This window comes from Lepidothrix coronata, unplaced genomic scaffold, assembly GCF_001604755.1.
Source record: "Lepidothrix coronata isolate B3197 unplaced genomic scaffold, Lepidothrix_coronata-1.0 Scaffold52, whole genome shotgun sequence".
In the NCBI taxonomy this organism is placed as follows: domain Eukaryota; kingdom Metazoa; phylum Chordata; class Aves; order Passeriformes; family Pipridae; genus Lepidothrix; species Lepidothrix coronata.
The window spans coordinates 5,083,057-5,094,298 of NW_016690232.1; the positions used below are offsets into that span (position 1 = coordinate 5,083,057).

The 11,242-nt window shown below is 56.6% G+C and overlaps 1 protein-coding gene across 1 annotated transcript in view; it reads right to left on the minus strand.

The window, feature by feature from the left end:
* Positions 1–5,020, minus strand: part of PAPPA2 (pappalysin 2) — an 88,662-nt gene extending 83,642 nt beyond the window's left edge. The window contains exons 1-3 of the mRNA XM_017815651.1: positions 4,997–5,020; positions 4,636–4,667; positions 3,897–4,525 (exon numbers count right to left, since the gene is read on the minus strand). Of these exons, the coding sequence (XP_017671140.1) occupies positions 3,897–4,525; positions 4,636–4,667; positions 4,997–5,020 (685 nt within the window). The remainder of the gene's footprint in view (positions 1–3,896; positions 4,526–4,635; positions 4,668–4,996) is intronic.
* Positions 5,021–11,242: the final 6,222 nt, after the last annotated feature.

The window sequence follows — 11,242 nt, forward strand, 5'->3', positions numbered from 1 at the left end:
CATGACCCCACGTCTCCCCTGCCAGCCCTCATAAACGTGGCCGGCAAAGGTCACGTCAAGCCCCGCTGCACCCCAGGAAGCTGCACCCCTCCCTCCATCCATCACTTTCACTGAGGGCGAGATGGGTGGTGGCCTCTAAACCATCCCACAGTCGTAACCACCCCGGGCAAGGATCCCTGCCACTGCTCACTACAAAGGCAGCCACGCACAAAGCCTCCGTGGGCGGATGGGCTTTGGCCAACTCTTGTTTTCCTGTGGATTGTGAAAGGGAAGCAGAAAGACCAGGGGAAGCTGAGACAGGGAGAAGCCAAAAGGCGGGAGGCAAGTAGAGGAGCCTTGCAGGAGTGAGAAGGCAGAGCTGGAGAGTACTTCTGGGCTGGGTGCTGGTTGAAAGGTGCCGAGGCCTGCACGCTCGAAAGCCAACTTCTGGTCCTCGCTGGGGTTGGGGAAACAGGGCTTGGTACCTCTTCTCTTAGGAAAACTCATGCATTTCACCTTGAAATGATTCAGAATGCCTCAAATTTGATTAAACACTAAGGAAAATACGGGACAAACAGTGTCGGGGGGGAACAGCCTCTGGGGTGAGTGAGGTATCATCCTCCCAAACCAGTGCTGGAGCCAAGCCACACCTGGCAGTGCCTGATGATTTCAACACTGGCCAAACGAAATTTCAGTGAGCCTAAAACAAAGTATGAGGACTCCATCAAAGTCCTCAAAGGGACTTCATCCAAGTGATGTAAGTAAGGCCAAAGTCAGCTCTACAACAGGGGTGGAAAGCCAGTAAAGTAGCAGCTGGTGCTTCCTAGACATGGCTGGGGATGGCATCTCCACTGCAGTGGCAGTTAAAGGAGCATGAGGCAGAGCAGCACATCCCATAGCTGGGAGCCACAGCAGAATGGTGAAGCAAAAAGGTCCAGCAGCAGGTTCTGACATCCCCTGAGGGCTTCCATGAGAAATCATCAGGGGAGCAGTTTTAAGACCCCAGAATTTGCCAAGGAGCTTGGTATTTTGTCCTGGGGCAAACCATCAGGAAGGGAAAGAGCTGTTTGTAGAAGAGGTGTGAGGTACTTCCTCAGCACCTGTAAATGCAGCCCCTGCCTCCTAACCCTCAGATGGGAAAGGGGAGCTCTAACCTGGTTTGTGCTGTTCACCAGTGCCTTAGGGTGATGACTTTGGGGTTTGAAACAAGAGTTGTTTGCAACAGCACGAAAAAAATTGAAGAGAAGGATATCTGTGAGGGAATATGTCCCATGGAGAAAAAGCTTCCAAAGAGATGAAGTGTGCTGCTTTGTAAGGACCACACTCCAAGCAGCTTCTCCCACTGAGGCCAGGAGACTTGCAGCACAAGGAACAACTTTCAGCCATGCTTTGAGACAGATAATGAGGAAAATCGTCTGCTAAAGCTCTGGAGGGTCTGACACAGACCAGAAGCAAAAGACAAACATCAGCCTGGCACAAAGGGGAATCCCTTGGGGTTCACCAGAAGCAGAGCAGGTGTGAATGGAGGGAAGACAAAAAAGGTGGGAAAAGAAATGGCATCACATGAGAGGACTCTCTTCTGCTGCACAAAATGAGAAGGACATGGAAGAAGGACCACTGTCCTTCCCTGACAGTGTCTGTGGCAGGGTGGTGGTGTTATACCCCAGCAGAAATCCCCCTATGCAGGAGGAGCTAAGAGGGATGAACAGCCCCATCCAGGGTGGCCCTGAGGCAAAATGTGGCATGTACAGGAAAAAAAAACGACAACCCTGAGCCTTCAATCGAAGCAGCAGCCACACCAGATGACAGGACAGCTTGCTTTTTGTGGTCAGAGCTGCTCAGCCTGGCCTCACTTCCCAGGCACTGATGCTGAGATATGCTCAGCTCTGCCCTGCTTTCCTCCCGCCTTCCCTCACACGCAGACACCTGGAGCATCTCCAGCTCCTCCACAGCTTTGGACCACCTCACACTCGGTCCCCTCTCTCCCGATGGAGCAGGAGCAGCAGATCAGAAGCAGACTCAAACCTGCCGAAGGGCTGGCAGCTGCTTGCATCACCTGCTCACATGAAATGCCAGCAGCGCTGGCCTGTCCCTCTTGGCCACCGCACCCGGTCCCAGCTGCAGGGAGACGGTGGGAAGCGGACAGTGACTCAGGCAGCCGGAGGTGCCTGGGGCTGACTCAAACCCTGGAGCAAGGAAGCCGGGGGATATTACCCAAGTGAATGCCAGGGCTCACGGGTGGTGCTTTCAGCGCTAACAACTGTCCCACCCTCCACAAGGAAATTAAAAAAAAAAAAAAAAAATAAAAAATAATAATCATAAAAAACTGGAAATGTAAAAGCCAACACCTGCAGGCCAGACCTCCAGTTGCAAACAGCTGTGCTGCTGATGTGATGGCTGGGAAGTGCATTCTCTGCATCCCAAGCTGCTGCCTGCTAGCAGGGAGGCAGCAGGGACCCAGGTGGGAAGGCAGGCAGTGATGTGCACGCTAGGTAGTTTGGTCATTTCTTTGTCCACAGCAGCTTTTACCCTCTGCCACCAGCCTCCAGCCCACCCCTCCTACCTCTTCTGCAGCACAGGTGCCATTATCACCCTAATATTGGGGAGATAAATCAGTGAAAGAGGCCAGGCAAAGCAGAGTGAGGTTCAGTGCAGCGATCACGAGCGAAGGTAGAGTTAGCATAGAGAGGGGGATTCCCCAACCAGCCAGCTTGGCTGGGGCAGCACAGAAACACAGCAGCCCCCACTGTGGGGACCCCAGACATCCCGTGGGACCGGTACATCTTGGCGCTGCCATCTGTTCTCAGCCCTTCCCTGCATCCCTGCACTGCCCTGCCGTGCCTGTACCCAGCCACAAACACCCGTCCTGGCACGGCTGCACGAAGCACCAGTGCAGGAGGCACTCCGTGCCTGTATGCCAGGCCGTCTCCTCAGGCCCCCTATAGGATCGCTTAAGTTGGAAAAGGGCTTTAAGATCAAGTCCAACAGTTAGCCCAGCACTGCCAAGCCTGCAACTAAACCACGTCCCTAAGCACCACATCTATACATTTTTTGAACACTTCCGGGGATGGCAATTCCACCACTTCCCTGGGCAGCTTGTTCCAGTGCCTGACAACCCTTTCAGTGAAGAAATTTTTCCTAATATCCAATCTAAACGTCCCCTGGCACAACTTGAGGTAATTTCCTCTTGTCCCATAGCTTGTTATTTGGGAGAAGAGACCGCTACAACCGCTATAACCTCCGGTCAGGTAGTTGTAGAGAGCGATAAGGTCCCCCCCGAGCCTCGTTTTCTCCAGGTTGAACACCCACAGCTCCCTCAGGCGCTCCTCGCAGGACTCGCTCATCACTTGCCTGCTCCTTAGCTTGTGGGGGTGAGGGGGCAATCCCCGGTAGAACGAGCCCCTGGGGTCGCCCCCCGCCCCGCGGAGCCCTCGGGGCCGCCGCCCGGGGGGGCCGGTCCGGGCCGTGCGTGCGGCGCGGCTGCCACCGTGCGGCCACCGCCCCGGGGACCCGCCGGAGCCCCGCACAGCCCCGGCGTGCCCGGAGCCCCGGGAGGGGACACCGGGGGAATGGAGGGGGACCAGGGTGAGCGTGTCACCCAAAGGGACCTTCCAACTCCAGTCGAGGCGAAGAGGGAGAAACTAGATGGGAGATGGGAGATGGGACGGCGGGGCGGGGGGGTGGGGGGGCGGGCTGGGAGGACGGGGCGGGTGGGAACAGAGGGGAGGGGATGGTTTAGGGTTTGGTCTCAAGGGAAGGAGGAATATTCCACGCCCGCGGTGCTGAGGACACGGGTGTGGGCGCGGGGTGTCACCTGCCGGAGCGGGGAAGGCAGGGAGCCCCGCGTGGGGAGGCTGGAGGTGGGGGGGGGTGTCGCGGGATTGTCGGGTTCCCCATCCCTCCCTGCCGGGGTTTACCTGCGATGATGGCCGGGTTGCTCTGTCCGCCCTCCGCCTTCACCCAGAGCTCCAGGGTGAACTCCTCCCGCGGGACGGCGGGCAGCGCCTCCGCCCGCGCCGCCAGCTGCTCCCGGCCGCCCGAGAAGTACAGCGCGGGCAGCTCCCGGGGGGAGCCCGGCACCTGCGGCTCCCGCCCGCGCCGCCTCTCCCCCCGGCCGCGGTCCCGGCCGCCCGCCTCGTCCCCCGGCTCGTCTCCGCCTGCCCCGGCTCCCCGCGGTCTCCGGCCCCGCGGGGGAGCAGCGCCGAGCGCGCCGTGCGCGGCGGGACCCTGCGGGTACAGCCCCAGGGGGTGATGCGGGGGCGAGGCGCGGCGGCTCGGAGCCTCCATCCCGCACCCCGGGGCCGCCGGGGGGTCCCCGCGGGCCAGGCTGAGCGCCGCCAGCAGCAGCGCGGCCAGGGGGGCCCCGCCGCGCAGCATCCTCCTTGGGCACGAAGTTTGGGGGGCGGGAGGTGGCGGGCGAGCGGCCTCGGGGGAGATGGGGGCGCTCAGGGGGGCGGCGGGCGGCAGCGCCGGGGCATAGTCCCCCGGCCCCCGCCGCTGCCGCTGCCCCCAACTTTTCCCCGGCACGCTCTCCTCCCCTCTGCTCCTGCGGGAGGAGGAGGAGGAGGAAGAGGAGGAGGAGGAGGAGGAGGGCGAGAGCACCGCGGCGGGGACCCCCCTTCTGCCCGCAGCCGGGGCTCCCGGGGCACGGCGGACCCTGCGCGGCTCTCGGCGCCGGCCGGCTCTGCCTGCGGGAGCGGGGGATGCGTTAGTCGCCCTTATCTAGAAAGCCCCGAGGCGCTCCGCTCCCCCCCCACCCTAAGGAGGGGTGTGGAGGGGGGGGGCTGCCCTTATTTAAAGATGATTATGTCCAATCTAATAAACCCCGAGCGGAGCATCGCCCTCCCTTCCCTCCGCCCTCCCGGGCGCTGCCCAGGATGCTGTCGGGGAGGGGATGCGGAGGGGACTCAATGCCCGGAGGGCGTTGGGTCCCCTCCGCATCCCCTCCTCCCCGCCGGCGTTTTGGGACAGCACCTGTGCTGTCCCTGCCCGTGTGTTCTCCTGTTGTAGCTCCCACCTCGCCTACATTCTCCATCTCCATCACCTAGAGGGGAAGAAAGGAAGGTGAAAGGAGGGGATACCCTCCCTCAGCCCTCCCCCGGGCGAGGAGAGAGGTGGTCTTGGGCTCAGGGTCCCTCCTCAGGTGGAGATTTTTCTGCTTTTTCTCTCTTTTATTATTTATTTCCTTTCCCAAACAATGTTCCCATCTGTTTGACACATGCAGAAAGGTGGGCTGGAGGTGCCTTATCCGAGCAAGCCACATCCAAAAGCCAAAAAAACCCCCTCTATGAATGCACCAAGGGAGTGGGCAGCGGTGTGAGAAAGCATCTCCCACCTCCCTGTCAGAGGGTACGGCACCGATGCTCCTGGGGAGAGCTTCTCAAAGTACCTGGGTGAGAAAACAAGCCCCGAAGTTTCCTCTTGGTTCCCAAGACTCCCTCGCAGCATGGGAGACTAGGAAAACTTCAGCAAGGAGATCCAGCGAGAAGAGAACTTTTTTTTATTCTTTCTTTAAATTATTATTGTTTTATATATTATTTTTTTTCGCTCCCAAACACTATCTGTGGCGGTCAGTCTGAAGCAGGGTTGCCAGCGAAAGCTGGGAGGCCCCTTCCAGGGTGCAGGCTTTCAAACCAGCGAAGCAGGAGGGAAGGGATTTAAGAACAAACGGCAGGAGCTGGCTGTGTGGGGTTGGGGTCAGGGGTTTTTTTTGTCTTCTCAAGGTGGGAGGGTGATGGGAGGAGGTGGGGGGGGCCTGATGCTCTTAGTGGGGGGAGATAGAAAAATAGAGTGATGGAAAAAGTTGAGGGTTAGGAGGGGTGAGCACAGTGCTTCTCTAGCCCCTCAGGAAGGAGGGAGGTGGGTGTGAGCACCTGGAGAGGTGAGGGCACGGCAGGGCTGGGCTGGCAGTGTGTGGAGAGGAAGGGAGGACACAGCGGGAGCGAACAAGGCCAGGCAGAGCAGGGATGGCTCATGCAAAGTTGTTCAAGCAGCTCCCAAGGACACTTGGGGCGTGAACCACATCCAAGCACAACACCAACACCCGTCGCTCACGGGGAGGTGGTGAGAAGAGGTCTGCAGCTCTCCTGCCTTCTCCAACTGCACCGGTGCCCATCCAGGGGCAGTGGGGGGATAGAGACAACCTGGCTCACAGCTTGGCACTGGCAAGGTGGCCCAGCAAGGGTTGTCCTGGGGCCAACACCAGGAAGAGCTGCTCACAGTGCGTATTCATTCAGGAATGAAACAAGCTCCTGATAGCCCTGTCTACCAGGGCCTGATAAGAGAGGATCCCACGGGATGGCTAATTTTGAATGGTGGTGACCCTATTAAGCGGTTATTAATCATCTTGTCACACAAAAGCCTGCCCCAGGTACTCCAGAGAAGCAAGGCCACAAGACCCTCAGCAGTGTAGGCAGCCATCCGAGCAGTTCAGCAGCTCTGCCTCCTCAGGGACAGCCTGACTGGGATGAATCCAACATCAGCGCAGTAAAACCCTCCAAAAATGCACCCAGGCAAGGACTCTATATATAGGCTCTGGCCTGGGCTAGGCCACTCTCTTGACAAAATGACACCCTCCAACAAGTAGCTCTGATGTTTGCAGTGTTGGGATGCAGCAGGAGCTGCAAAGCCCACCAAGGAGCCCGCTTTTTGGAGTGAAGATGGGTGAAAGCAGCAGAAGGCTCCCTGCCACACGAAGCCCCTGGCTTCTGCCTACCCAAGCCTGATTCTGGATTTAGGAAACACTGGAGCAGGCAGCTGAGATCGTGAATCATTACCCTGCACTGGCTCCAGCGCACTCTCCATCCCCACCCAGGCAAGTTCCTCTGGCAGCCTCTGCCAAGGTGGCACTTGGAGGAGAGTGTGAGGGTGAGGAGGGCAGGACCATGAGGGCATCTCACTGGGTTGGCTCAGCATCTGGGGAATCCCAGCACCGTTGGGGGCTACAGAGTAAATCCTGTAATTTGGGTAGTTTTTCTTTGCTTTCCAAAAAGAAAAAAAAAAGGCAATTAACTTGCCCCGTGTGATGATTTTGCTGCCTGTGAAGCAAAGACCAGTCCTGTGGATAAGGCAAGGGATTCCAGGATGGCAAAGCCCTCAGCATGTTTTCTGTCTCTCAGGAAAGCAGGGTGGGCATCTGTTAGAGATCCCAGGTCAGAGCCAGGCTGTCTTGGCTGAGGAATGCAACAGCCCTGCATCTTCCAGGGATCCCTACGTGCAGCATCTGGGTGGAGATGCTCCTCCCAGGCAGAGTCTAGCTGCAGTTCAAATCTGCTGATGACGCTCAAGAGCAAGAGAAAGGATGCTGGGTCGGAGGAAGGAGGAGGGCAGAGTGGTGTCAGCGGGTAGGTTTGGCTGGATATTCCTCATCCCTTCCCCATGTGTTGTCCTTCCTGGAACATCCCTGCTATTTGGACCCTTTGGGCTTACAGTCCCTGCAGACAGGGCTATTTTTGGGGTTGGAATTGAATGAGACAGGTTGCCAGTACTGGACAGGGGCAGAGGGCCAGGAGCCTCTGGAAGGAGGTAGAGGGAAGGGGGTGGCCCCATCAAAGTGAGAGGTTGAGTGGGGGCTCTGGGGTGACCCCAGCACAGAAGTGGGGTTCCCAGTGCCAGGTGAGCCCACACTGGGGAAAGGTGAAGAGCAGCTCTGGGGAGCACTATAGGGGGATTGGACAAGATGACCTTTAAAGGTCCCTTCCAACCCAAACTATTCTATGATTCTAGGATTTTAGCTGGAGCAGAGCTTTTCCCCACGCCTGTCAAAAGCCATCAACAAAAGCCTTCCTCTCTCTCCACTCCTCCTCGGGAAACCACCAGCGATCTTGACATGGGAATAAAGGCTCTGGGAGAATCCAGCTTTTTTGTTCGTGGCCAGGCAGCCAAATCCCACAAGCCCGAGACAGCAAGCCTCAGCAATCAAAGCCACGAGCAACAGCCGACCCCGCTCAAGGGCACAGCCCCAGCCCTCCCTCCTCTCCTTCCCCAGTCCTCCTGCTTTTCCCAAGCAGATTAGGAGCCTGTTCAAACGCTCAGGACCCCCGGAGGTCAGAGACGCTGGCCTCCTGCACCAGAGGTTTGCTTGGGAACTCGCTGAGTTTCCTGCTCCTGGTAGGTCTGGAGATAAGCCCTGGTGTGCGGCCGCTGTCAGTGCCAGCACCAGCAGGAGTCCACAGTTGCACACTGAAAATGCAGCAGCAAAAGCTCCAGAGCCATGGAATCACAGAACCACAGAATGATTTGTGTTGGAAGAGTCCTTAAAGATCATTTAGTTCCACCCCCCCTGCCATGGGCAGGGACACCTTCCGCTAGCCCAGGTTGCTCAAAGCCCCATCCAACCTGGCCTTGGACGCTTCCAGGGATGGGGCAGCCACAGCTTCTCTGGGCAACCTGTGCCAGGGCCTCCCCACCCTGACAGGGAAGAATTTCTTCCTAATACCTAACCTAAACCTACTATCTTGCAGTTTAAAGCCATCCCCCCTTGTCCTATCACTACATGCCCCTGTCAAAAGCCCTGTCCCTTGTGTGTTTGTGCCTTGCAGTTGAGCACATCTTGTAGGGGATGAGAGACGATCAGGGAGACCTCCCAGAGGGAGAATCCCCTGGATTCTCCAAGGCCTAATAGGAAGGCTGAGCTCCCCCCACCCTGAAGCACCCAGTAGGGTTTCCCTGTGCTGCTCAGTCTCATAAGTTTGGTGACAACAGTTTCTCTGCTGCATTCAGCTGTACCAGCCTCCAGAATTCAATGAGCCACGTACACAGCCTCAGCTCCTCTGGCAGTGGAGACAAGGAAGGAATTTTAAGTAACAGTGAAGAACATCCAGCCAAGGATATGTCTGACCCATCATCCTCATACCTCACAGCTGCCTCCTCGCCTGTGCTCTGAGACACACAGCCTGCAGACAGCAGGTGGCACCCCTAGGGCAGCAGGGATGCAGGGAGCCCATGGAGGCAGCCAAGTAGCCAGGCACTGATCAGGGCTTCAACTGAGATGCTTTGAAGCCGGTTTGGTGCATCACCATCAGATGCGGCAATTTCGGAGCAGCCTTGGATGTCACACTAGAGCCTGGAGCTAGAGCAGAGCTGTGCTTTGAATGGTTCTTGCAAGCCTCCAGTAAAAACCATTGGCTTCCAGCTGGGAGGTGAGGATGATGCAGGTGCTCAGCAGCTCACTCATTTCTCTGCATAGGGAAGACATTCCATACACAGCAGCCTCCAATGGTCTTCCGGCGTCCCAAAGTTTTGCACTTCACCAAGAACTTGCAGGTGCTAAATTAAGACCATCTAGAGAACAGGGCATGACCTTTGCCAGACGGGGTGCCTCAGATACTGAAAATTATTCCAACTGCTGACAAAAGGCAGGGACTTATCTGCCTTTACGTAATGCAGCTCTTCCAGCAGCCACGGAGGAAAAGCACACATGAAAAAGCAGGAGAGGAAATGGAATCAGCTTCTGACTTCCATTCTGCCACTGTCGTTGGGGAGTTTCAGCCCCATTAAGTCAGGATTGTTCAAGTGCAGTCCATATCCCAGCTGGATGGGAAGCGTATGCCAAGGGAGAGGCATGATGCCACACAGCTCCTGTGTCAGCAGCAGAGGCAGGATCCCAAAGATGGGATGTGAGCTCTGCAGGCACCCACAGGAGGGGTATATTGGTACAAACACAGCAGGAACCAGCTCAGGCTTCCAAAATCCCACCCCAGCAGAGCCAAGTCCGCTGGCAGGAGCTCCAGGGGAGCACCACACTCACGGCAGCTCCGGCGGTAAATCCAGGTGGAATAATTACACGACCTTGCTGAATTTTCATTGTCCCTGTGCCCACACCAAGATCTGCTTGTTAGTCCTGGTTGGATGTGCCACTCACACGATAGCATCTCTTCCCTAGTCGAGCATGACTTCCCTTGCAGGAGAGTCAGAGCAATTACTTGTACAAGCAGCCCTCGCCATCTCCCGATAGCCTTCGCTCTGCTCCTGCATTTTTAGACACTTCCCATGTGTTGCCCAGGCAGAAAAGTCATTTACTAAAGCCAGTTGATAAGACACGGAGCGAACATTTAATCTGCCACAGGTATCTGAAGGACAAGGAGAGGGAGGAAGGGCTTGTGCCACCCCAGCGCATGGCTTTGCGCATGCAAAGCTCAGCAGCTCCTCAAAATTGCCATTTTAAGATCTCTCCATCTGACCCCAGCCAGGGAACAGCTGCGGCAAGAAGAGATGGAGCAGGAGCAAATGAGCACGGTGGCTGGGGGGAGGCAAAGGGGCTATATCTAGCTTTGCCTGCTCTCTATCCTTGCTCTCAGGGTAAAGCAGGATTTCTGGCACTGTGAATTAGAGGAGCCTCCTGATTGCTGGTCCAAAACTCACTGTCATTGGGACATCCTCTGTCCTGGGGAGAACCTGCTTCATCATTTGGCAGCGAGCAATAAAGAGAAGCATGAAAGAGTCAGACTCAGCTCTTAAAAGCTGGCCAGCAGGGTTTTAAGTATTTGGGGTTTGGACAAGTTCATCACAACAAGGAAACACCTCTGCCCTCCTCATTCATTTTTAGAAAAGACAAATAAAAATAGACTTGCCAGGGGAGAGAGGGGGAAGGAGCCACATGCCAGCTGCCAATGAAGCCCACAGCCTCCAGCTCACAACCGTGCTGTGGACCTGTGCCCCCCAGGCCATTCATGTCCCACCTTGGGGCAGGTGAGAGCCCTGATGAAAAGGTGGAAGAAAGGAAGAGCACCCGCACACACATGCTCTTCTCAAGCAAGAGGAAGAAGTGGTTATCTCCAGCTGGGGAAAAGACAATTCCTGGTTTTCACTGGACCAAGAAGGAGACCAAGAGATGAACTGTGGCACTATCTGTTATCCAGCAAGTTTCCAGTTGCATCTTAGTTTGGTTGTTGGACATTGCCCACATGACTGTAACCAGTGTGGTTTTGCACCTGCATTGCAGGAGGTGGCAGCAGCCCCAGTTGTGCCCCCCCAGGCCAGTACCATCCTGATATCTGTGAGTTTACACGAGTAACAAGAGCTGGAGTCACCAAGAGCACTGGCTCCCTCCAGCCTTTGCAAGCAGAGTGGTATCTCCATTTCCTGTAAGAGTGGCACTGGGGTGCGTCCCTCCACATTGTGCTTTCACTGCTGGTTCACTGAAGCCCTTGAATCTTTGGTTTCATGCCCCTGAGCCCTTAGCCTTCAGTGTCTCATTCAATGGTGTCATGATGATAGTCCACCCCTATGGCCCACCTCAAAGCACAGACACATCTTCTGAGGA